Source organism: Coturnix japonica, chromosome 2, assembly GCF_001577835.2.
Source record: "Coturnix japonica isolate 7356 chromosome 2, Coturnix japonica 2.1, whole genome shotgun sequence".
Lineage (NCBI taxonomy): Eukaryota > Metazoa > Chordata > Aves > Galliformes > Phasianidae > Coturnix > Coturnix japonica.
Genome location: NC_029517.1, coordinates 37,633,444 through 37,660,948, shown reverse-complemented (window position 1 = coordinate 37,660,948; position 27,505 = coordinate 37,633,444). Strand labels below are relative to the sequence as shown.

The following is a 27,505-nucleotide window of genomic DNA, read 5'->3' as shown; positions in this document are numbered from 1 at the left end:
ATGGCCGAGGAGGAGGCGTCCAGCGAAAGGTGAGCGGGGTGTGTGGGGGGTCTATAGGCGCCCGTAGCTCTCTGTATATCGCTGCCATCCGCCCTCCCCCGCTCCCGGCGGACATGTCTGCCAGCTTCCCGCAGCCCGTCCGCCCGGCTGCTGTCCGGGCTGCCTGCCGCCGTGGGCACAGCTGGGAGCTGCAGAGCCGTGTGCGGGTCGTCTGCCTTTCCCCTGTTCCGGAGCTGCACTGCTAGCTCAGCTCTGCGCACTGAACTCCTTTCGTTTCTGTTCCGGCACAGCAGCTCTGCCTGCCCTGCGGTTGACATAGTTCTAATGCTGTGTGTAATTTCTGACTCACACCTCAGCGCGTTACTGCAGTCCCACACAGCATCTTATGTTCCGCAGGCCCACACGGTGTGTTTTGCCTGTGTGTACAAATGGTTCCATAATAATCACCTCAGTGCCCTGCTGTGCTTCTGTCTGTGTATTATTTACTGCTGTATGCCTTCTCGTACCATGTGTTTGAATTATGTCTCTATGTACTCTTCAGCTTCCAAGACAGAGCTGTTTTTGTACCCATCTATTGCCCCAAATATATTTTTTTCCCTCTTATTTCCTACTATAGAATATCCTATCTGCACATCTGCTTTATTCATGTAGAATCATAGAATGGCTTAGGTTGGAAGGGACCTTGGAGATCATATAGCCCCTTCTTTGGGCTGGTTGCCCCCCATCAGGTCAGGCAGCCCCATCCTGCCTGGCTTCGAATGCTTCCAGGGATGGGGCACTGCAGGTTCTCTGGACAGCCTGGCCAGTGCCTCTGAGTAAGGACTTTTTTTTCCTAACATCTAACTTAAGTTTCTGCTCTTTTGGTTTAAAGCCATTCCTCCTTGCCCTAACACTACCAATCCATGTAAAAAGTCAGTTGTGTTCCTGCTCATAAGCTCCCTTCAAGTACTGGAAGGCTGAATAGAGGTCTCCCCATAGCCTTCTCTTCTCCAGTTTGTGTAAGCCAAACTCTTGGCCTTTTGTCTGCTGATCTCTTATTCTTTTATGGTTTTAGCCCCAAAGTTACTGGAGCAGAATATATCTAACTGTGCTGTAGTCACACATGCACTGTATCCCTTTTATCAGATGTGTAAGTGTGCTCTGTATCGACTTTTTATATGCATTTTTCATAATTCTTCATCTTTTAAATATCAGATCTTGTATCTCATTGACAACTGTGTGAAGTGCCTGACCCCCCCCCCCCAATCAAAAAAACCAAACTCATTTACTGCTATTTCTTTTCCCTCCTCCCCCCTCCTTTTTTTTTTTTTTTTTGGTTTGTTTTTGTTTTTAAAGGAATTCTGCTTAAAATTCCTTAACAACTTGCATGACAATTGTGCTTTGTGTTCATGACTTCATATCCAGGATGCTGTGGTTGCATGTTGTCATGTTACACGTCTGTTCCATCACCTTTCCAGACTATCTGCATTCTCTGCCTTGCTCCTCTGTTTAGTCTTTTTTCCAGCCTTTGATTTGATATTTCATCCTGGATGATTTGCCACCATGGTCTGAGCAGAATTGGGTTATGTGTATTTTCCAAACTCCCTGTTGTGCCTTTGCAACCATATGCACACTGCTCTCGTTTCATGTATAAACTTCAAAGCTTTCTCTTTTCAGCACTGTGCAGTTTGACCTAATCTGTAACTCTGCTATTTCTTCCTTTCCTTAAACTTAAAATAGCTTTTTCTTTACTAACAGATTTTTTTTTGTGTATATGCCTTCTGCATCATCACACATCTGAGACCTCAGTTCCCTTCTTGGTTCTGCATTCTTTCTTAGCCATTCACATTCATAAAATACACCTCACTTGTAAAGCCTCTTGTTGATGATTTACAGATTTTCTGAGTAAGAGCCTTAAAACAGCTCTGCCCCAACTTGTTGTGTTTCTAGGTTCATTCAGCGTGTTAGCCTGAACTGTATTAGCTGCCCGATAGGATCACACAAAGTACTGAGTGCTGCTAAGGGAGTGCCAAGCGCCCCGAACTGCAGTAACCTGCCAGGGTTACGGGAGTGTAACATGGCATCATCTGGAGGTAGGGTACATCATGGGCTTCAGAGAGGATTTTGACAGGTTTCTTGTCTTGCTTTACTCAGCTGGATAGCTTTTAGAAGGACTTGGTTTTCAGGAAGCTGGCACTGTCCCCTGCTGAGCAATCAGGGCCATTTATATGCGGAGTCTTTCAGAGTAAGCTCCCAATTCAGTGAAGATTTCTGAGCCTTCTAGGACTTCTAAGAACAAAATGCAATGTTTATTTTCCATGAATTCAGAAAATGCGTTAGCTGGGATGGAACATTAGCACTCTGGGTTGTTAGGACTCTTACTGGTCTGTTCCTAGTTATAGCCAAAAGTAGCATTTCTCCTACTTCTCAAGTTGAACAAAACTCAGTGTCTGGAGGAAATTTGTAAATGACTGAAATATGTTAAATATTCAAAATTTAAAGCTTTGTAGCAGTGAGAGGAAGGCTTACTGTATGTCATTAAAACCTTAAATAACACATATAAAGTTTATCTGCTTGGAGAAAACATTGTGACTCACCTTGTTGTGCAGTGTGCTGTGTTGATTGAAATCTAGTAACTGCGTAAGTGTGGTGAAGACAGAATAGCAGCGGCTCAGTTACTTTATAGATCTTGACTTTGTCCTGAGGTAGAATGAGAAGTTTAACAAAATAAATGTTTTTCCCTCCACTGTAGAAGTGCTGGCCTGTTTAACACGTCACCTTCTCATGATGCTTGAACTTGTTCACATCCCTGAGCCTTCTCTGTGTAAGTTGCAGAAGAAGATTCCTACCTGTGAGGCACAGCTACAGTAATATTGAGCTCACTTGCACTGAATTCAGCAGAACTGTTTATAACTTATAATACGACTGGTATTGGCAGCTATGAAATACATATACATATCTGGAAATAAAACCATGCACGGAATACCTTTTTCTCCTTATGAGATGAGTGTAATAACCTTATTTAAAACAAATAAGTTAGTGAAACGTCAGTTTGCTTGTGTGTGGCATGTAGTCTCACAAAGTAATAGCTTGGGGAAATATATGAGGATGTACACTGGCACGACACCAGTAATAACAGTTAGTTTTTCATTAGTACTTTTGAAGTGAGCTGCTTGATGAAATAAAAGAGAATGATTTATTGTGTTTCATAGAACCTAAGCTTGACTCTGAGTAGAATAGCTCGCAGAAGTATCCTACTGGTGTATTAAAGAATATGCTGGTTATATCATCTAGCTTTGAAATGCAGGTGGACTGCTGAAAGCCCGTTTCTTCTTTCTTACCTTGGTGAAAGGTGGCTCTTTCTAAAGGCCTTAACTAACAGCAGGTCTGGTACCTACAGCCTCCATCTTTACAGAGGCAATAAAAGTGGAAGTGTGCTGTGACGAGCGTGTGCAGGAAGAGGTTAAAGAACATGTGCTTCCTCCTTTTTGCTTTTGTCTTTCAGTGTTAGGGTCATGTCTATCATAGCTTCAATGCTTAGTGTCTTTTGCATTATATTTGCATGCTCATTTGAAAGCGCATGTGTGAGGTTTTCAGGTGTCTGTAGGATTGCTTGGGTTTTTGTTTCTGTTATTTTATCCTTGTATGAATTTGGGAAGGGAATGTCTGCTGTTGTCAGGAAGATCTGTCTTAAACAATGATCATGGCAATGTGTGCGCCCTGTCCCTGCATGAGGGAAAAGCTCCTTTCCAGAGCACTCTATGGAATGGAACAAGAATGTTCTGCTTTTCCAGTCTAGTATATAGAAGCAGATTATTTACTCCACTCTTTTTATGCAGTACTGACTACTTTTTGGCTTTTCTTGCTTACTGAAGATTCCTTGACTCATGTTTAAGACAGACAGTTAAAGAATAATTTCTTATTTATTAATTTTGTTTTATTTTTTTCATTTGCTTATTTTTTTTTTTTCATGTTGGTCCTCCACAGTTCTCTGGGATGTACTTAGCATTATGGAGTGGATTTTCAGGTAGAGGTGCTTGTCCACACACCTACCCCCTTTCAAGTGCCCTTGGCATAGCAGGCAGTGAAGTGATAGGTCTGCTGGCACACAGCTGCTGGAGAACCACAATGTTGGCCAAGATCTCTGCATGAAGTCGGGCCCTAGCTTTCTTTCACAGTTTAACAAGGTTTAGGTAGAATGGATTAGACTCTACGTGGTAAGGTGTTTTTGCTCCACTCTTCCTGAAACTTGTTCTTATGAGAAAAGATGACACCAGTGCAGTCCAAAAAGCTGCAGAAGGTCTTTCCCTCTCTTTTTAAGCATCACTGAATTCTTTCAGGGGCTCCTTTCCAATTGGGAAACACTGGCCTCCCACCAACAACAAAGTGCAGCGCTCATTGGGGTTCCCAATGTCACTACTAGGCCTGACCGCCACCCCAGAGCTGAGGTGCGTTACATGTGCTTGATGCAGCCAACAGTGTATTGTTGATATACTGTTACCAAAGAATGTACACTCCTAGTGACTTGTCTGGAGCTTCCTGTCATAGAAGATCTCATTCTTCTCCGGTGATTATCTGAGTCATCTGTGATGACAGAAATCCCTTATAAAAAATCTTACTAGGTCTGTCAGTCAGCTGGCTGCATTCCTTACAGCTGAGAAAGAAAATGGGAAGTGCTGGGAGAAAAACAGTAATTATACGGTAGCTTTTAATTTATGTTTAGGATATTACTGGCTGGGGGTCAAGCAGGTTGAAGGCTCAGCATTAGAAAGCCTACTGTGTGGAAAAAGCACAGTGTTGCCAAGTGTCAAATGACAGCTGTTTTCAAGGAGCTACCAAAGTGAGTTTACTGTAACCTGTCAGTGAGTGGAGCTGTAGTCTGGTGGAAATTAAAGTGGGGCCTCAAATCCAGATGTGAGAGCAGCTGTGGAGCTGCTGCTGGCTTGACTGTGGTATTGATTACTGTGGATCTTTGTGTGCCACAAACTTTTGCCATGATTGCAGAGTTTTGGTTATACTTTTAAGCTTTTCAGAGCCTGATAGAAGACTGGTGCCACACCAGAGTTTATTTTATTTGGGTGGATTGGGCCTAACCCTAGAGGCCTCAGTAGAAAGTTCCCCTTTGAGAAGAACCATGAATGCATCAGTAGAATCTCTGTGATCGCAAATTTTCTGAATGTTAATAAGAGAATTGGAACTTTCTTGGTAAATGAATTATTAAAGCAGCTTTTTTCCTCCCCCCTCTCATATTTGTCTTTTATTAAAACTGTTTGTTGAGAAAATACGAATTCTCTTATTTTATAATTTTTGACTATTTTCTTGCAACTCTGGTCTTTCAGAGTAGGTTTTGCTCCATGATTTGTATAGGCCACCAGAGAGAAGAGGGTATGGGAGGAAAGGTGAGTATATGAGTTTATGCTGGCACTGAAGGATCCAAATGAGAAGTTGAACAGCAAGGGAGAGGTCACTGGAGAAGAGAGATTTGTGAGTCAGTGAATCTGTGTAATGAAATGAGGTCACTCTGGAATAAGGTTAAGAGGGTAAAAGAGGAGGGTTTTAAGGGTAAAACCTTGAGTGACACTAAGAAAATATGGTGAGGAGTGGTGGAGTAGGAAAGTGCTCTGAATGCGTTGTAGTTGAAAACTCAGGGTCATATGAGAATGCAGAAAAGAAAGGAAAATAAAGCCCCAGAAATGTTTTCTGTAATAAAAAATGCAGAAGGATCTGTGGCCATTGAGAAAGTCCAGTCATATGTTGAAGTGAGAAGGTGAAAGGCATTGCAGTGATGAAGTACAAAAGAAATGAGGTCGGTCAGTGCTAGCAGACCGTAGCAGAAGTTTCTTTCTTGATTAAATTTAGTATAAATTATACTGAACATAAAGGCTCATTAATTATATCATAGCTATCCATAAAAGGACATTTGATGCAGTGGCTTTTTACATTTATCTTCCTAGCTCTTTCTGAAGTTGCTTGCATATTTATTCCTTTGACATCTGAAGTGCTTGAAGTGTGGCACGTATACAAAAGATTCTTTCAGTTTCAGGAGGAAGGGAGGGATTGTGCACTAAGAGCTATCGAAACAGGTAGCCTGAGATGTTGAATACCAGCTCATGAAATTTGACATAGGTAACTTATGCCCTGGAACTGGCTGTGGTAAAGGAGCACAATGTTAGAGCTGTTTTAATGGTGTGCAGTGAGACAGTGCTTCATCAATGTGTATTTGCGCTCAAGTGGAGGTGGGCAGTGCAGTATGAGTGTGGTTTGTGTATGGTGTGTTTGGAGGGAAGTAATCATGTGCTTCATATATGTTTCGTGTGCTTGCATATATGTTTCTTATGCGGTTCTTTATGGAAAAATAATCATACCCGTGTCCTGTTTAAGCTGTTATATAAATTGTGCATGTAAACAAAAGATAAGCTGGATAGTGTGTGGTTGGGCAGCGGTACAGATTTATGAGGTGCTTGTTATGTACGGATCTTGTTACTGCTGTTTCCAACTCAGGGGCAGTCTGAAATGCAGACATCTGACATGAGAGGTATTAGAAGGCTGACCAGTAAGGTTTAAATAGTATTTAAATGTTGAGGTTATGCAATATCTGAAGGGCAGTGAGAGTACATCAGTTAGGTAGACAAATAGAATGGAAGTAGCAGAAAGTTATGTAATATCTGAAGGACACCAAGAGAAAAAAATAAATCATTTTCTTTATTTCAATTATACATCTATCCCCAAATTCTTCATGCAATGTGCCTTAGAGTGCTTGTGAAAGCAGCTGACAGCTGTGTCGTTGCCATGTCCTATCAGATGCGAATGTACTGTGGAGGAGGCTGAGGGGTGTAGGTCCTTGCTGGCAGCACAGAGCTGTGTTGCACACACAATCTCGGTCACCAGGTGTAACAGCTTTCCTGCAACCAGCAAGGTTACGTGTGCCTGAGGTACAGCCTGAACGCTCAGGTTGCTCAAGTGCTAAGTTTAAACAGCAAGGCCAACTTCAGCATCACTGAAATAGCCAGAAAATGCTTTATTGTTTTACCTTATCTACATTCTCAGGTTAATTCTGGTAACTGGTAGTCCCACGTAGCGCTGCTGGTATAAATAGAGACAGTAATAACATTTGCTTCTGTATTTTTACACTAATTTTGATATTGGCTGTTCTGGACACAGAGTTCAAGTTGCAGTCAGTACAAGAGGAATGCATTGTTTTTCCCTCTGACCTAATGTGGCAATATTCTGCAATAGCCTACCATGGGCTGTTTGTTGAAACAGAGCTGGGATATGTTACATTTCCTAGAAATATTCTGCAGAGCTTCTCAAAACATTCTATTTTAATAATACTGAAGTATCCAAGAATTTCACAACATGTAATTGCATGGAATGTCTTTGGCTCGATGTTCATCTAAATAGAATTCATGTGCAGGCTCATGTCATCTGAGGGGGGAAAAATGCTTTCCTTTTAACTCACTTGCAGCACTTCAATCCTATTTCTGTCACACCATGAAAATGGTAAGCAGGCATTTGTTAAAGGATTTGATGCTTTGTTCCCATGCTGCATCCTAATTCTTGCTTCAGAGTCTTGCCTTCACAGTCTTTCTCTGAGGACTGTGGTATTCTTTGATCACGCTGTGCTTATGAAGCCACGTCTCCAGTGTTCTACCCAAGACATCCCTGCCCAGTTAAGTCCAGACTGACTGAGGTTGTATGGTACTGTGTGTCTGTGGCCTCTCTGACCTTAGTTTGCCATCCTCCACCTTGCCTGACCAAGGTGTTTTTTTCCCCACCCTATCAGTGCTGCTCTGCTACACAGGAGGCTTGAATCCTGGGGGTTGGACTCGATGATCTCTAAGGTCCCTTCCAACCCACAGGAGACTGTGATACGTTGTGATACTGTGATTGCTTCACTTCTTCCACAGCTGGGTCTCTGTAATTGTTTGACTTAAAATGGCTTCTTCTGAAGCGTAGTTTCTTTTCAAGCATCAACATTGTTGGATGGAATGGGGGGAATGCTGGTAAGTGACTTGCAGGCAGCTGCAGTGGGCTAAGATTGTGGTCTCAGATCTCCCAGTTCACTTCATTCCAACCCCAGCAGGAATAAAAACGCAGCAGTAGGTGCTTCTCAGAGATGGGATGACACCTGGGCTTCTTCGTGTGTTTTTAGCTTTCCCATTTTAGAAACTGGCTCTTGTCCTAACAGACTTGCACTGGGGATAAACTTTTCCTAGATAAAGTTAACTGCAATTAAAGTCTAATGCATATTTATTTACTACATCTCATTCTCAGTTTCATGCACAGTGTGTTGCTTTCACACGATAACCATAATTTCCCAGTTCCTAATTTTTTCCAGTTTTAATTGGAAAATTGGAGTCCTTTTTTATGGATAATACTTAACACTTTCTCTTATCCTCAATTAAATGTACTTTTCCTTATAGTTTTTACTTTATACGAAGTAAAATGTCACTGTTACATTTGTATACAGCCTTTGAACAGAAGGAACGTTTATTTTGGTCTTCAGTAATATATATCTATTTTGCTTCTTCTCTACCGTTAGCTTTTCTCTATCCCAGCTGTCTTCCTTGTAGCAAGATTTAAGCTCTGCCTTGACTATTACTAGGGTTGCTTGTGTAATATTCCTGGATTTTAGATGATCACAGTTGTTGAAATGCTAAAGGAGGCTGCTGGCTCATCTGAAACTATGTAAGAGAACTAACTGGAACCTGCTCGCAGATGTAAATCCACAATGATTAAGAGACATCCTAATTTTAGTGGTAATGCCTGATGCATTTTACACTTCATATTCAGTATTAGTCATTTAGTGTTGTGTTACCAAAAAATAAAATGTTACCACATTTGATTCATTGCCAGTAAGTGATAATAAAGAAGCATTAATTTTTGCCACCATCAGTCATGTAAATAGCACTCAGTATTCTGGTGTTGCAAGGTATTAAATTAACGAAATGAGGAAGTGAAGCGTATTATAATTTAACAGTTAGACATAAATTAGCCAGATGTCAACCTGCTACTTCTCTCTGATAGTTTGACAGAAGTTCCTATTTGATTGTGTCATCTTTGACTGTTTCCTTTACTTCAAATTGTTTCAGGTTTTACCCGATAGCTTTAATTCAGTATCCAAAACCAGAATGTGCTCTGAAATCTTGGTGCTGATGATGGAAGAAGCTCCATCCTACTCACCTCTTAGATTTTGTAATGACAACTGCTGATGCTGAGGAAAATGCAGAAAAACTTTTAGCGAACAGACTTATTCCCGCTGCTCCTTAAAGAAAAGTAATAACAATAATAATAATAAAACAAGTCTCTCTTGGTATTTTGCGCTATAGTGTATTCTTAGAGCATTGTAGTGAGAGACTGTTTTAAATTGACACTCTACCCTATATAATGCCACTATAAGGTTCCCCCAGAGTCTTCTCTTCTCCAGGCTGAAGAGCCCCAGCTCTCTCAGCCTGTCCTCATAGGGGAGGTGCTCCAGCCCTCTGATCATCTTCATGGCTCTCCTCTGGACCCACTCCAACAGCTCCATGTCCTTCTTGTGCTGGGGACCCCAGAACTGGATGCAGTACTCCAGGTGGGGTCACATGAGAACAGAATAGAGGGGCAGAATCACTTCCCTTGACCTGCTTGTCACACTTCTCTTGATGCAACCCATGATACAGTTGGCCTTCTGGGCTGCAAGTACACGTTGCCACCTCATGTTGAGTCTTATCGTGAACTGACACCCCCAGAACCTTCTCCTGAGGGCCTTCTTAAGCCATTCTTCACCCAACCTGTATTTGTGCTTGGGATTACCCTGACCCAGGTGCAGGACCTCACACTTGGACTTACTGAACTTCATGAGATTGGTTTGGGCCCACATCTCAATTCTGTCCAGGTCCCTCTAGTGTGTAGCATTTCACAGGGCTGGGTGAGTTGCTTTTCTATGCAGTTTAAAATGATATCGGAACCAGAACAATAGTGTTGAGCCTTTCTTTTAATTATCAACAGTCTTTGACTGTTGCTTGTGGATTAATGATAAGTATGTAGGATTCACTCTAGTAAAACACGATCGCTATAACCTCAATTCAGGACAGCACTTAAATATATGGCTAGTTCTGTTGAAGTACAATAATTTAAGTATTTCAATGTGAGGAAGTTACTTGAGAACATAGAGAAGTGGCAGTCCTTATAATATTTAGATGTGGGAAAAAAAAATTGCAGTTCTAAATTCCTTTGCTAGCACAGTACTGTGTGCAGAAACAAGGAGGCAGTCTGAGTGATTTTACCACTAGTTTACTCCTGTTTTTCTGTTAGTTCTTTTAATTTGCAGGTAGCTCAAGTCAACTGGTGTTCATAACGATCGTGCTGGCAGGATGGCACGAGAATCAGGATGCCATTCCTCCTGCATGCATTTGAAGTTGTTTTCTTCCTTATAAATAGCTGGAATTACTTCTGAGAGTTAGGAGGGGAGAGGGTTAGGGGTTTTGAAAGATCAGCTTGATTCTAATAAGCTTTAAGGGTAAAGCTTGAAATGATTTACCAGGGAGTTCACTCAGTGTTTCAGCCTTTTTAAGTTTTTGAGCTTGTTCCATAGCTAAAACCTTGGTAGCTCACAATATTGCCTGCAGAAAATCAATTAAAAATACTAAATATGTTTATTTGTTGTGAGTAAGACAAAAACAGATGTGCAGCTCTGTTGCTCTGGCTCTGCCATTTTTCCTGGTGGAATTTTCAAGTCCAAATGATATTAAATGATGCAGAACTGTTCTCTACGCTTCTGTCGCTGTTATATATTTCAGTGCCCGTTTTCTGATTGATACTGGGAGTTCTCATTACCTTACTAACTTCAAAACAGGTAGCAAAAAGCAGATTTTATATTCAGTGCTATTGAGAGATCTCTCAGTGGGTCAAGCTCAGTAGGCTTAATCTAGCTGACAAAATGATGGTGTTTGAGTTACCTATTTGCCACATTCTTCATCTGATTTGACCTGATTCATGGAGGTGGATGGGTGGATCGCACTTACTGTGCCTCTGCCTCCACTTGATGTTCAGTTCTTATGAAAGTTCCCCCCGGGCAGTTTAAGCTGTGCTCTGACAGCAAATACTTGATTGGAATTAACAGTCAAGCAGCAGAGAGAAAGAAGTATAATCCTTTACACAATAGTAAATTATTCCTTACCCCTTAGATTTCTGCAGGCAGTAATCATTACTTACTTTTAATATCTCTATCATTTCTTATTATTGTATGCATGGAGTACGTTTTATAAATGAAAAGTTGCCTCCTTTGCTATGACATGTTCTACCATACTCTGAATTGTAGCTGTAGCAGCATGACCACACTTAGATATGAGACTCACTCAGTCAAGGAGACTGTAGGTCACAGGTGACTCAAAAACTTGTCTACACTGTATTTCTTCAATGATGGAGATAAGATTTTCACAGTTTTCTCAAGTTAGAATTACCTTGTTTGGATGGATAGATTTTTCCATCTGTCTTCTAAAGGCTACAAGGTGAATACTGTCATACCACAGAATCGTAGAGGTTGGAAGGAACCTGTTTAGATCATCCAGTCCAACCTGCTGCCAAAGCAGGTTCCCTATAGTAGGTTGCACAGGAAAGTGTCCAGGTGGGTTTTTACTATCTCAAGGGAATGACACTTGACAAATACAGTATATTGAGTTTGAACCAGGAAAAAGTAGTAGCATTCCCAGTCATTGCTTGTAAGGATTTTTAGGAGGCTGTGCCCATTTGTACCAGCAAAGCTTGCCATGTGTGCTGTTTGTAGATAAAGAACTTTGGTCTGCCTTCCCCCATGAGCCTGGTGTATTAGTGAGCCTGCTAGGCCTTGTCTGCTTGGGAAGGGATTCCCTTGGACTGTCTGCCCTGCTGGGTCCTGCTCAGTCTCATATGTCTGGGAAAATGCCTCATAACATTTGTGTGCACCTCAGTGAGGCCTTCACTGATTGCCTGATGGCCAGAGCTGAGTGAATGGGGCTGCCTAAAAAGCTATCTGGCAAAATACATTTAAATCAGTCAATTTATAACTGAGATAATGAGCATCACACCCTGTGAGGCAAAGCAGGATTGCTATATGTGAGTTACCTAACACTGAAAATTCAAGTTAGAAGCATTTCTTTCTTCTTATGTAACTTCCATGGCAGTCTCCGGTTCCAAGCGGTTCACAACCATCTGGGCCTTGCAGCAAAGTAGGATCATTTCACTTCGTTAAGCAGGGTTTCTCTCTAATTAAAACAGATGGTGTGTTTTCCCATTGTCAGTTCTCCATTGCATAGCAAATAATGGTGTGGTGGGCATTGTCTATTCATACAAATAAGCCAAAAGCTGACCGTCACGGGGCGGTTGGGTAATTTGATGTGTAACTCCTGCTGCATACATACAATTGCTATAAAATGATAGAAATGCGGGTTGGCAGGTGCCAGATTTATTTCACACTTCTTGATACAGAAAGCAACCAAGCCCGGTGGATTTCCTGATGCCTCAAAATGCATTTTCCTTCTTTATGAAGAAAGACAGAACAGAGAGTATCTGAAAAGTGGTAGGTGAGGAGGTCAAAGTGGAGTCTGCTTTTTCTGGTAGTGGTTAGCTTGCTTTAAATGTGAAACTACAGCTGGAATCCTTTATTTTCTTTTGTATCTTATCTGCATTGCTAGTGAGCAATCTGTCTTGAAAGAACCACTGCTTCTTTTTTTATACTACATAGCTATTTTAACTTAATATCATAGTAATAAAAATGATAGGTCATGTGAGACTATCCTAAGTTGGCATTCTTGTGTGCTTTTAGGAGACATACTTAGCACAGATGTACAAAATAAAAGGTACTTCTGGAAGGCCAGAGAATAGCAGAGAAATGATTAAATAAAGTAGTTAATTTCTTTCTGCATGTGGAAAACATCCAGTGATGAGGTCACTTGATTCTTGAAGGGGAAAAACCCTCACAGCTTTGTTGCCCTTCTCTGGACACACTTTAGGACCTCAATGTCTTCCTCACAGTGAGGGGCCCAAAACAGCACAGCATTCAAGGGTGCAGCCTCACCAGTGCTGAGCACAGAAGGATGATCACCTCCCTGCTCCTGCTGGCTGTGTTATTTCTGATAAAGCCAGGATGCTGTTGGCCTTCTTGGCCACCTGGGCACACTGCTGGCTCACGTGCAACTGTCTGTCAACCAGCACCGACAGATCCATTTCCTTTACTCAGTCTTCCAGCCACTCTGCCCCAAGCCTGTAGCGATGGCTGGGGTTGTTGTGACCAAAGGGCAGGGCCCAGTACTTGATTTTGTTGAACTTCATCCCATTGGCCTCAGTGCATTGTTCCAGCCTGTCCACATCCCTCTGCAGGGCCTTCCAACCCCCCGGCATGTTGACACTTCCTGCCAACCTGATGTCATCTGCAAAAATTTCAGCTTGCCAGCTTGATTTGCCAAGATTTCCATGTATGTAATGTCTCTTCTGGGTAAAAATGTCAGTGTTTATAACCAGTACTGTGAATTAACAAAATGAAAGAGTGGACAACTATGCCAAAACTTTTTCATTCTGATACAGTTTTCTAAATCTTTTTGGATATTCAGATGCCTTCGTGCTGGAGTTCTGGGATTGTGGACTGTAGTTTTTGTTTTTATTTCACTGTGATCATATCTCTGCACTGTCTTCATGCTGACATCCAAAAATTAAGCATTTCCTTAAAAGAAATAATATCATTAAAGAGGTTTCTTTGCTAAATCAGTGGTTCTTTGAGAAGAAATACTTGGTGTAGTTATGGCTTGATGAAAATAGCTGCTAGATTCCATGCTTCTGACTTGAGAATTCTGAATGTGGGTGTGCAGTTCAGCACATAACTAGCTGCAAAGTATCCAAATCTTGGCTCTCCATTCCTTTGTGGAACTCAGGAGGCATTTGGGCAAACACACAGCCTTCACCTTGCCAGTGCTCCACCCGTGTGCCATCAACGTGATTCCCACACTCTCGTGGTTTGGGAAGGCTATTTACAGACCAGCCAGATATCAGTGTGTTTCTCAGAAAAGTCAGGAGTATTAAGTCAAGAGTATTGAGTGATAGTGGCATTTAGGTGATGAATCCTTTTTTGATCGAGTACTGATATTTTTTCTTTCTGACTTCCATTAAGTACAGTGCTCTTTGCAGTTGCATTGTGCATTCTGCTATACCAGAAAACCATGTTGTAGCATTACCTTGAGTAATCTCCCTCTGACATGTGGGAGAATGTTCTTTGCATGGGGAAATTTCAAGGCCAAATCACTAATTTGGTGTCAGTGCACTGTGAAACGGCTGAAGAATTGGACCCCAGTAATCTTACAGTCATTATCATTGATTTTAGTGCAACTATTACTTGTATCACACAATCCTGAAAGTACTGTAACTAACTGGAAAGCAATTCAGTGTAGGAAAAAAAGCACTAAAGAAAGAAAATTGAGTGAGTTTGGTGTCCTCGTCCTCTTCTCCACGAGGAGTAGTTCAAGGTGCCTACATAGCAACCTTTGCACTGAAAGGCAATCTGAGCCACAATGAAGTCAGGCGAGAGGAAGGAGGATTCCATGTTATAAAAAGGGAAAAATTAACCCCTATGCGCTGAGTCATTCCCCTTCTCTCATTGTCAAGAGAGAACCACGGAGATAGAAGGTGACAGCTGGAAAAGGAACTTGTGTGAAGGGTGCTGGAATGTGCTGTTTAATTTTCTGGCATGACTTTGTTTCTATGTTTGTAATGAAGGCCCTAGTGTTTTGCTCTGCTAAAATAAGCCTGTTTATTTTAAACTTTTAAAATTGATTTAGCATCTGCACCTTAGTTGGGGTTAAGCTGGCAGGTTGCTTTTCTGTAAATAGTGGGTTCGTGCCATGAAGCGTGTGTACAGGCAGAGTTCCAGGGGAAATGGAGAGGAGTATGGAAACCCCAATGATTGCGCTTTATTTCCTGCCAAATTTCTGGGGTCAGCATGAGGACTCCTGTCTCCAGGTTCTCAGAAGCAGTCTGCTCTGACGGAGATAGACAAGTACACTGATAAATTACGGACAGGAGAGGGACAGCATGCTATTTGAAGAACACCCCCGATCGTTGCACCACTTGATAAAAGTCAAGAGGGAGTATGTTTACTCCTATGGCTCCCTTCTGTCCTGTAGGACATGCAGAAGACATGGGTTCTTTCAAGAAGAGCAGCGAAAGAAACTTCTTCAAACCATTACGTAGTGCAGAACGTGGTCATCATGTTCAAGGACTTTACATTCTCTATTGCTATTACAGGTTAGGATGGCTGTTCAGCTGGCTTCCTGCTTGGTGCCCCACATCACTACTGCACCTTAAAGAAGCTGAGGACAAGATGCTAAAATGTAAGTCAGGTTTATAGGTATAATGAGATTTTCTATACATTTCTGTTAAACTAATCGGAAAAGTTTTTCAGTACAACTTCTGCTTTCTGCTGAAATTAGCAGATTTAGAAACAATGTTCTTTGTTCCTTTATTTATGATACTTGTCTGTATGCTCCACTTTGAAAGGGAGGTTCTGTTTCTAACGGTGGTTTCCTTAGAACGTTCTTTAAAGTTTACCAGTCGTGCCTAACAGTACCATTTGTTTTCCCCACTCTTTTCCCAGGTATTACAAGCACATACAGTAAGCGGTATGTGTATCTAGCTAATGGAAACAAAATATGGACACTGACGTTCTCTCCAGACCTTTCACGTAAAACTCCGCTTGTTCTGCTTCATGGATTTGGAGGAGGTGTTGGAATGTGGGCTCTCAATTTTGAAGAGCTCTGTGTAAACAGGACCGTCCATGCTTTCGACCTCTTGGGATTTGGACGAAGCAGTAGACCACACTTTGATACTGATGCTCGGGAAGCAGAAAATCAGTTTGTGGAATCCATAGAAGAGTGGAGAAAGGAGATGGGGTTAGAAAAAATGATTTTGCTTGGACATAACCTAGGTGGATTCCTGGCTGCTGCTTACTCGTTAAAATACCCATCAAGGTATGTAAAAGTAAAGCTTCATAATGAATTTTAAGCAAAGAGTATCAAGCATGTGCTTTGTTTTCAGATGAGTAAATTAGATTAGTAAGCTTGTTTCTTTTGTTTACTTCCTTCATTTTTTGCTTTTGTTCAGTGAGCCCTTGACATGTAATACAGCTAAATTGCAGAGATCATATTTGTGTGTGAACGCTTTGAGACATCTCTGATCAAACCTTGGTTTATGAAAACAAAAAATAGACCTATTCCTGCCAAATGTCCCATTATTGTGGATAACAGTGGAACTTCTGAATGTAATTCTGCTGGGTTGTTTATGTGTAAAGACTTGTAGTCAGCCTGGTGCCAACAGGACAATATGAAAATAATTTTTATGGCTGTTTGTTTTAATTGTCTCTATGCCACTCCGTATTTCTTCTTTGAAGAACAGGCCAGCTGCAGCAGTGCTTTAACTACATCACATCAGCTTTTTCTGTACCACATCATGGTAGATAGCTACTCCATTTCTTTACTCAAAGCTTGTAATTTGACTCTTTTTCAATGTAGCCTACCTATATTGGCAGTGGCGAGTGAGGATCCCACAAAGTGAGGTCATTCTGTGTCAAGCAAGGACATTGTTTTTATCTAGATAGGCATAGTAGACTTCTGCTAAAGGATGTGAACGTAAGTCCAGCTTTTCACATCATATGTCGGATTCTATACTATACAGAATGAATTTTTTACATTAATATTAATTTATACCATATGTATACCTTTCTCTCTCATTTGAAGATTTTGAAGTAAATCCATGCCTGCTTTTTTTTTTTTTTTCTTAAAACACTTAGGATAAGAATGTAAACCTCTTATCCACTTGGGTGTAAAGCAACTTTTAGCTGACTGAAGGTAATTGCTTATAGGGATTGCTTCCAAGTTTCTTATTCCTTCTTCTTGGAGTATCTATAAATGGCCCTGTCCCACCCCTGTAGGGTGGGATATTGTTTCAGCCTTCTGGTGACTTACACTGAAAGTGACACTTTGGTGTTTTCATGCTTCACTGTGCTTAAGTTGGGGTTAATTTATTTGGGGGTGTTTTCTTTTATGCTCTCACATTGCTGATATTTTGCTGAAATTAAGCTAACACCGTCAAATTTATCACTGGTAGGATCTTAAGGCAGTATTGAATCAAGTGATAAATATAGCACAGCTTTCAATCAGATTATCTAACAATTCATTAGAGGCTTAAGGGATTCTGGTTACATATTGTTAGGAAAGTAGATCAGTTTCCCCGAGCTTAGATGATCCATTAATTTACTGTGTTGTACCATATTGTGCATGGGACATCTGGGGTTATTAATCCAAAAAAGATTCCCATTTGGAATATTCCTGAGTGTTGTTGGTGTCATGATTTTCACATACTCTGGCTTCTGGACTGCTACCCTTGGAATGATTTTTATGGCCAGCTTCTCCTTATCCCAGTTTCTGTTTTAGGGTTGATTGCCAACAGAAGAAAGGAAATTAATACAAACAAAGCATGACAGAAAGCTTACTGTGTTTTTATGTATGCATATGCTGTGATATGTTTAATAGCACAGTTTGTGCACAGAATGTGTGGTTGCCCCGAACAGCCCCTCATGGCTTATGCTCCTTAGCCTCTAATCTCCTTCTCCTGCTTGGTTTATATAGTTAAATTCTACCCTGGCCTCCGTTAGCATTCTTGTTTGCAAATACGCTCATGGCTGAGCTGACAGCCCAGAAACATCTTTGTGAGCTTAATCCTTTTCAACCCCTCGTTTCAGGCACACATTTTTGGTTTCCCAACTGATTATAGTCCAGAAATAGCTTTCAGAATCACTTCTGAAATCGTTTTAGCTGCTAAGAACTCTGCTGTATTAAATACCTAATCTCATGGCTTTGAAAGAGAAGGAAGACACGAAGAAGAAAGTAAAGATGATGGAGCTCACATGCAAAATCACCTTAAATATGCAAAACTATCATTAAGAGTCACTTTTTCAGATATAAGCAGTATCTAGGACAGTCCTGTTAGAGAAGGTGTTATTATGAGATTAAACAGAAGTGGAAGATTCCAGTCCATCAAGGCAAAGTAATTTTTTTTTTGCTTGAGGAGGACTCACAGCATGAAGAGATTGATTTATTGCATATGCAGGAGGCTCCTACTGTACCCTCTGCTCTGAGATTCCTTTGAGTGATAGTTTTATAAATTGTCTCTCTGGTGTTTATTTTATGAATTAAAATCAGTACATTCAGAAAACATCCACTGTTTTGGATGTGTCTGGCCCAGTTCAAATTTGCTTTGATAAGCTCCTTTTCCAAATACATTGCTTCTCTTCATAGAGCAGAGATCTTAAAGGGCGTGGAAAGGAGTGATAGATGTCTAAATGTTTACTTAAGTGAAACAGGTGCTATTCCCTTTTTCTTGCTCAAATTAAACTGCTCTTTCAGATAATATGGGCCGAGTGTATAGATCTGACCATTTCTAAAAACAGGAAAAAAAACCTCATCATTTTCTCAGATGTCTGTGATAGTAGGTATCTGTTGAATAATGAGTTACTGTTTGCATGTGAGCTTCCAAGTTTCTGGTGTTTCTATACAAAATTGGTTTCAATCCCTCTCTCTTTAATTAGTATTCAGATGCAAAACCATCGAAGGATTGGAAAGGTAATAGGGTGCTGTGACAGGTGACTAAACCAGATTGCATAATCCACAGATAGCAAGTTTCCGGCTTTCTCATTCAAAGGAAAATTAATGTACTCTGAACCTTTTCTGCCAACAGGGTCAAACATCTTATCTTAGTGGAGCCGTGGGGTTTTCCAGAGAGGCCTGACAATGCTGAACACGAAAGACCAATTCCAATCTGGATCAAAGCACTAGGAGCTATACTGAGTCCATTTAATCCGTTAGCTGGGCTGAGGATAGCAGGACCCTTTGGTGAGTTTTAGCTACTCTTTAAAACTGTTGCTGTTTGCCTTAAGCATAAGCAAGGAGCAGATGCCTCATTAAGGTGTGCTTTGTTGTAAGCTCACATCACCTGCAGAAAATATAGTTGAAGGAGAGGGTGGGAGGGCTCGAGGAAACAAAAAAGCTCTTTTGGGCAAGAGGACGAGATCTTCCTGTTTAGAAACATCATGTGATGATTTATAGCACTTAATGTGGGCTGCAGCAATAATGAGGCAGATTATGTGGACATCTTCAAGGGAAGCTTTACAGTCACAGTCCCTTTAGATTCCCTTCTGGATGCAGCTTGACTGACAAATAGTATTTCCAAATTTGCTTAACATTAGACTGCAATTTCTCATGAATTCATTAGTTCTTAAGCCTGAGTTTAAAGAAATTGAAACTGTATTGTTTCCATCAGCCATTTTCCTATTACTCTAGCAAATTTTGTGGGTCTCAGCAGTGTCCTGTGTTACTGTAGCAATCTGGTGTTCCTATTTATACATCACTTAAACAGTTCTGATCAGACAGATAAGCTCTATATACCCTCACACTAGGACTAGGTAGAGATGATGAGAATACTACAGATTTGGCTTATAGAGGGTAGGAAAATAGGCATGATCAGATTTTAAATTCACCATATGTTTTCCCTCTAGAGGTTAGATGGTAATCTGTTCATTTCTCTTCACATTACCAAAGTATCACCCAGGGAGGCTGGGAAAAAGATATTCTTCAGACCCCTTACAACTGATTTATATAACCATCAGATCATCTCGCCATCATTGTTACTATTCGGTGTGAAAAGAGACAAGCGGTCTTTCTACACTTTGTTTAAACTACAACTGTTTCTTAAATCTCTTTCTATAGAATATAAAGTTAAATAAGCTGATATATTCAGCTGTTTTCAGAAGGATGACAAAATTAGCTTTTCTGACAACGAACGTTCTGTATTTTAGAAGTGTTATTTTTGAAGTAAAAAGTGCTTTCTAATCTGGTTAATAGAAAAACCTGAAGAACATTGAGTGATAAGCACAGATTTAATGCAGTTTATCCAGTAACAAATGTGTGAATAAATCAATCCAGTTGAAAGAATTCAAAGCTGAAGTTGTCTCCCGCAGCAAGTAAACCCAGTTAAAACGGTGTTGTGGAAACAGACCTTCTGTATCTGGGTATCCCCAACATAGCCTTGCTTATAGCTGAGAGCCCTGCTTTTCAAAATTTTCCATCCATTTCTCACTCCAGCTGATCAAAATGTTTGTTATTGTTAACTTAATGCGTAATTAAGTGATTTGTATTTCTTAGGGAAGGGTAGCTTAAATGTTGCTGTGAGATGGGCATCAAGCCCAACCCAATAAAGGTATTGAACCAAATACAAGTTTCCTTCTGCATTCATGTGTGCTTGAAGTGCTGGGCAGGCAAAGCTGTCTGATCCTCAACAGAAGGCTAGTTGTTCTTGCTCAAAGTTATGAGTTAGACACTTACACGTGGCTGGGGTTATCTGGGCTATAATATGGTATCACATGCGCATTTAATCAGACTTGAGGGCAAATTCCTAAACCTGAGAAACAGAATTGAGAGAGATCTTTTTCTTTGAGGGATTTCCAGTTAGTTTATTTGCAGAAAAAGACAGAAGTCTGCAAGTTGAACTCATAGAGAAGGCATCGATAGTGGAGCAAATGGCACAATGTTTGCAAAATCTTCATCGCTTCAGAAAGTAAATCTCTGTTTCATAAGCAAATTGTTTTCTCTTGCAGTGTATTTATTTTCTAAATTGATTTAAAGCATACATAAGGCTGTGTTGCAATAATCTAATCCCAAGATTACAAAAGCATAGATTACTGTGACACGGTCTATGTAAATAGTGCCAGGCCTATGGCCAGCAACAGGTGGGAAGAAGTGACATCATCGTAATTGCACGGATTAACAGCAGTATTTTCAGTTGGTAAATTCAACTGGTAAACTGTGAGCCAACATCTGCTGAGGTGAATAATATTCCCAGACTCAGAATGGGTCTTTGTGAGGCTCTTGCCCCAAAGATCTATCTGGTCAGTTAGAGGAGGCGTATATCTTAAGGAGGTGATTCAGAATGGTAGCTTAACTGGCTTTTGAAAGGACCTGCCTCTCTTCTATGTCTGTTAAGAGAGGTTGGAGATAATAGCTTTCTTAGGTTGAATCTCTTATTTTATAGAATCATAGAATTGTAGAATCATTTAGGTTGAAAAAGACCCTTAAGATCATCAAGACCAACTATCGATGCTTCCAAGTCTATCAATGCTCCAGGTTCCACACAAGATGTCTTGTACTCATGTCAAAAATTCTACACCTGTTTTTCAGCATGGACGTCTGTTCTTTCACCTAAATGTTAGTCAGATGAAGTAGCTTCAGAAAAAAACCAGACTGTTATGTAAAAAAGGAGTACAGACTTATATCTAGAGAAAAAGAGCCTAGCTTTTTTCAACAGTGCCTTTTGGTTCTGAAAGGCAGAATGCTTTTGGTATACCCAGAGCTGCCAGAGCAAGGGAAAGGAAAACGTTGGTATCCGGCAAGAGTGCATTTTTATTAAAAATTTTATCTGCTTAGTCCTTTTGCTGATCCCCTTTGCATGTTTCTCCTATTGCCACAGTGGCCATTCAGCAATATTCTCCATATGTATTCAGTAGGGATTGAGTTGTCCCTCTTCTGGGGCAACATAAAGTCCTTCAGAATAATTATGTTTAATTCTTGTTTGCCACCATGTTTTCCTAAGACTTACAAGTGGTGAAATTAAGTGCAGTCATCAGAGTTAGCCACAATTTTCAAGGGGGCACGTTTGAAGGGTTGTAAGGAAATGTGTTCAGCAGTCTGATAGTTTTCTCTGCCAACTCCTCCTATAATAGCATTTTCTGTTTTGACAGGCCTAAGCCTTGTTCAGCGCTTAAGACCAGATTTCAAACGAAAATATGCATCAATGTTCGATGATAACACCGTGACTGAATATATCTATCACTGCAATGTGCAGTCACCCAGGTGAGTGTGAGTTTCATAGTGTGCGTTTTGAAGTCTTACTGATGGCCTGCTGCTCCCTCCAATGGTCATGGCAACAGAGTGCATGCTTTTTCTTTCTTTTTTTTTTTTTTTTATTGTAACATTTACTGTATTGATTAAAGACAAAAAAATCTACCTTTGCCCTTTATGTGCATTTCAGAAACTGGTGGATGTAGAACCTGTACCAGTTCACTAGTTCTCTTAAACTACTATAATGTTCTAGTTCTGAGAATTGGAGCGCTATTTTTTAACCAAAAGTTGTTATAGTTTGTTAATAAATCATTTTCTTTAAGAACTTGAAAAAATTGACACCTCTTTGTTTTTAAGTGTTGTTACCCTGTACTGAAGAAAAAGAAAAAAAAAAAAAAAAAAAACAACCAAAAAATAATCACTGAAAAACAGATATTGAAATTTGCAAATTGAAACTTTGCAAACCTGCATTCCTTAACAGTCAGAATTTCCATCCTCAAACACTGTTACAGCCATATAATCAGAAGGCACACATACTTGAATTCTTAGGCAGGTACTGGGAAGGGAGAAAAGGCAGATACAATGGAAATTTAATTACTTTTACCCTTTTTGAATGCCTTGAAGTGGTGAAACAGCTTTCAAGAACATGACTATTCCTTATGGATGGGCAAAAAGGCCAATGCTGCAACGGATTCCACAAATGGATCAAGACATTCCTATCACCGTGGTTTATGGAGCACGTTCATGCATAGATGGTAATTCTGGCAGCACTATCCAGTCCCTGAGACCAAAGTCATATGTGAAGACAATAGTAAGTTCACTTTTTAAGCAGTTGCTTAGTTCGTTGTGTGAATTTGTTCAAAGCGTATCTGTGCGATCTTTATACCAAGTGTTGAAATGATAGCTCTGATTCATGGACTTAGGTAATAACTTCTGATTTCTTCAACAGAAAAAGAGGAAATAAGTTTTAGATCAAGCTTAAAACAAACAGAAGTCTTTTTTTCAGAGTAAGAGAAAATAAGAAAGCTCTAGAAGCTGAATCAGATCTTTGAGCAAGATCGCTTTTCTACTTTACAATTTTTTTTTGCTCTAGCATGCTAATACAAGTAGTTTTTGTGGTCACTGGTAAGTACTTATGTTTGTCTGTCTCTTTTAAACCTTAGCAGTCTGAGTTTCTACAGATACATATGACATAATAAGAATGCTCTCATAAAGTGTTTTAACCAGTTTGTATAATACTTCAATTTCTCTGCTAAGAAAGTGGTTGTTACTTGTTGCTTAGGTTCTTGGAAGCATCTTTCTTTAAGTCATTACAAAAAAAACTTGGTGTTGTCTGTGGACCTAATACATTCTTATTTTAGAGGCATGATACTGTCATTTCAGATGCACATGCCTCTAACTTAGTACAAATGTGCACACTGTGTTTTTGATGGTACCTATAAAAACAAACCATTTTGGAAGTATTTCTCCTGTATTGTCACATCTGCCAGACATGATAATTGAATATACTTGCATGTTCCAGTGCTGTGATAGAAGGTTTGAGTGTGCCAGCTGCTTTCTTGCTGATGTCTAGTTCTAACTGGACAAAAGTATATAATGTGATATTAACTTTGACAAGTCATTGAAATAAAATTTTGTAATCTAGATATAGCTGACATCAGAGCAGGAACATGGAGAAAAGATATTGATGTTGAACAACTTACACATGTTAAAGAACATAAATACATTTTGTAAATGGGAACATCCAGATCCAAAAGTGCTGCTTTACTGCTTAACCCAAGAATTAGCTTGTAACATAAGAAACCACACTATTAAGAATCATACCATATAGAAAAACTTCATTGTATACCAAGTTAAAATGCAGATTGTAAAAGGTAAATTGGGATGGTGGAAATTACAGAGGCACGGAAAGACATTCACAGCGCTGTAGGGGCAAAGGGGTTCTCCTGAGGCTGAGACTTGCTAGAATGCATAGGGCTTTATTGCATGTTATTTAGATTATTATTTACTTTGATTTGTTGTTCTTGTTTTTTAAAACACTAAATTGGCCACACTTAAAGCAATGTGCTTCCATTTAGAGACTTAAGAGGAAGCGTTTTAATGGAGGGGATGACAGAGGAAAGTAGATTTAAATACAAATTAATCTCAAACTGACCATAAACTTAAAATAGTCAAGTACCTTTGACCTACAGTATGGCGAAGACTTGCTTCATGCTAGTTTTAGCAAAAATGCAGTCACCACAATGTGTGTGGTTACTTAAGCCCTTAATTTTTTTTACACACTTGCAATGAAATAATCTAGACCAGAAATACACGGGGTATTTTTCCCCATATATTGCATCATTTGGATTTGACTTTTCCCTGCTTTACGCAATACTGTTTCACTGGGAGGACTGAAGTCTGCTTCCACAAGGCTAGGGAACCCTCAGCAATATAAGCCTCTGAATTGGTAATCCTTTATCCCAGTATGTTCTTTAGAGCTTCCCATATAATTTTGATAATAGCAAGGGAATACGGATGTTTAGATGCTATCTCTTCTCCAAACACAGAACTAACAAGCTGCTCTGCAGAACTGTTTGAGCAGCGAATGAAAGAGATGAGAGTTGTTCAGAAATTTGATATGTATGGTATGTTCTCCTTGCTTTGTTTTGCAGTGACTTGTGTTTACCTGGATCTTCTTTTCAACAAGTTGTGCAATGGAAAAGGCGATTCTTTTACCCTTTATTCCTGTTTAGCACAGTTCCTTCCATGGGCGAAACAAACATTTGTTTTTCCGTCTGTTTGGAGTCTTTTGTTGGTTGTATGGTACCACCTCCTGGCAGCAGTTGTTCTAACTCTGTTAACACACACTGGCTGCAATAGATCAGTTTCAGTTCTAGAATTGCTCTTTCTAAGTAATAGTGTATCAGTGTGTAGAAGCCAGGTTTAGGATATTCATTTCAAGGGGGAGTATTCCTCACCTAGCTCAGTATTTACTTATGCGTTTATGGCATTCTTGCCCTTTTAACTGTTTCTTCACCTTTGTCCTCCAGGCTATCCTTGGTGCAGGTCATTACGTGTACGCTGATCAGCCTGAAGACTTCAACCAGAAAGTGAAAGACATCTGTGATTCTGTGGACTGACCATCTTCTGTCCTTTAGAGTCTTACACCGTAGACACCATTTAATAGCAATACACTGCAGGAAATGACTAAAGAATGCGGAGCTAATGAAACAGGCTCTGTTTGCACACTGTTTCTTCTAAGAAGCAATTTGCACACTTAAACCACTAAGTGCCTTTTGGGCCTAGGTAGATTTGAAGCAAATGTACAGTTTTATTTGAGATTTGTCTGTAGACTGTTGGCCTGCCGTATATGAATTTACTTAGGACTTCTTAAACTGGAATTTTCTTTAAAATGCAATTGAATATTGTTCACCTGTTGAACTCTATCTAAAGATGTTGAATTCACCACTAACACAGACATCAGTATCAGTGTGGATATAATGTATAAATTGTGGGCTTGTTTATTCATAAACATTCATATTTTCTAGTTGATGTTTCATAGCAAGAATATGAAATTGTTCTGTATTTTGTTTATGGAATCCAGAACTCCATATACAATATTTTAAGACTTTGAGTTTGTTTGTTTGTTTTAAATTGGACTGATAACAGCTTATGAAGCTGATTTTGGGAAAGAGACTGGGCCAAAATAATGGGCAGTGCTTTTCACTGAAAAAATGTATGGTAATTTGTAAAGAATCAGAACTCAATACTAGAAAATCTCTCTTCTCTTGTATTTCATTTCTCTTTATCTTAAGGCATCCTTTTCCACATGTATAGCTTTTACAGAAGCCTCAGTTTGTAAGAGTCAGTGATGTAACCAGTGCTTACACTTCCATAAAGATTTTCTATGTAGATCTCAGTGATTTAAAGTACAGAAAATGGCTCATTAGTTGCTCTATTTTTAACACTTTGTGATTACCGCAGGATTCATTGCTTGCCTAAACCTAACAACTTTGGAGAAGCTGGCAGGAAGATTTTTACTAGGGCTGGGGAATGGTCATCCGGTAAGTGAGCATCATTCCATTTTTCTGTAGACAAAACTTCTACCAGTAAATTCAGGATGGGGAGTGGAGCAGGCACAGAGGGAAGCTCTAATTGGCACCTACAGCAGATTAGTGCATTGAGACTAATGTGCAGCCTCCTTATAGGAAGGATTATTACTGGAACAAACAATACCGCTGTAACAAATTATAATGATATGTTTTGGAGGTTCTTTATGTAATTATATATTTTAATGGACTATTTTGAAATCAGAGATCATAACATCTCTGCATCTTTTTGGAACTGTAGTTTGATGTTAATTCTTGGTAAGCTTTGTACATTGTATTAAGCAAAAAAAAAAAAAAGAAAGACTTTGTCACTTTAAAGCCAAACTCTATACTGGTTTGTTTTTTGACAACAGATTTACTTGAAACTATTGGTTTGCTGTTGTTAAATTGACTACTGAAGAATTCTCAATACTTTTCTACCTAATGGATTGAAATTAACGATTGCACCATCTTAGGGCTTCAGCAGGATTTTGTACATTTCTGCTCACGTTAAGGAACTGTTGCACACATTTATGATAAAACAGGCAAAGATGCCTAAAATCTTCAGGGAATACTCAGATTGTGTTCCTAGTGGAACATAATATTTCTTTCTGAAGGAGCTGGGTCTCTGTATGGTGCTGTGTAACATCAAACAGTCTTCATGACTGCCTTTGTGACTGCTAGCACTTAGCTAGCTACAGACTTTAATTCAAATAAATTATTATATTAGATTCACTTAGATGATACCAGGATTTTTAAAGAAATTTCTATATTATTTGCTAAAATTTGGGCTTCAAAATGGAAAATAAGGATATCCAATTTTTGATTATAAGCTATGAATGGTCGGCCATGACACCCTTTGGTGGATGCCCTCAGTGTGTATTTTTTTCACACTTTTGCATGTCTGATTTTTGCATTTATACGCTTCAACAGTTGCTTCAGTTGTTATAAACGTAAAAATATATTTTGCCTTCCAAATAATAAAAGGCGAAACAAACTGTTGGCGTTTTTTGGATAGCACTTAATGATGGGAATTCTGGATTCCACATCAAAAGATGGAAGTAGGGGTAAAAATTGCACGTGAATATGAATGTTCTTGGAAATATCCCTTGCTTTTTCAGCTCGTTGTACTAATAAGAATTACTGCTTATGTTTTGCACAATAAAAATAAAGCCTAAAATGTTGTGTTGATTCATGTTGACATGATGTTGCTTTTGTAAAAATGCGTATGTAATTAAGCTGTAGAAATTAAGAGTAATGAATGAGTTGAGCTAAACCACCTGAAACACATTAAAAACACTGTAAAGCTTTGCTTTCGAATGTCTCTGTGTTCTTAGGATTTCCTGTTAGATACAATACTGGAGAGGGAAGCATTTGTCAACAAGTAGCTGTAAGTTCAGAGTGCTGTTTGTACACATAAAGGAAGTGTTTGTTGGTCATCTTCCAGGCAGTACAGGAGTGACATGGACCTGCTGGAGTGTATCCACAGGAGGGCCATGAAAATGGTCCCAGGGATGGAACACCTCTCCTACAAGGACAGGCTGAGAGAGCTGGGGCTGTTCA

General features: G+C 39.8%; 1 protein-coding gene across 2 annotated transcripts; it reads left to right on the top strand.

Annotated features, from left to right (window-relative positions):
* Positions 1-27,262, top strand: ABHD5 (abhydrolase domain containing 5, lysophosphatidic acid acyltransferase). 2 transcript variants are annotated; one of them, NM_001323183.1, is given in 7 exon segments: positions 1-29; positions 15,232-15,317; positions 15,581-15,953; positions 18,718-18,872; positions 21,773-21,884; positions 22,497-22,683; positions 24,905-24,994. In NM_001323183.1, coding segments are annotated over 7 exon segments (1,032 nt in total).
* The last annotated feature ends 243 nt before the right edge of the window (positions 27,263-27,505 follow it).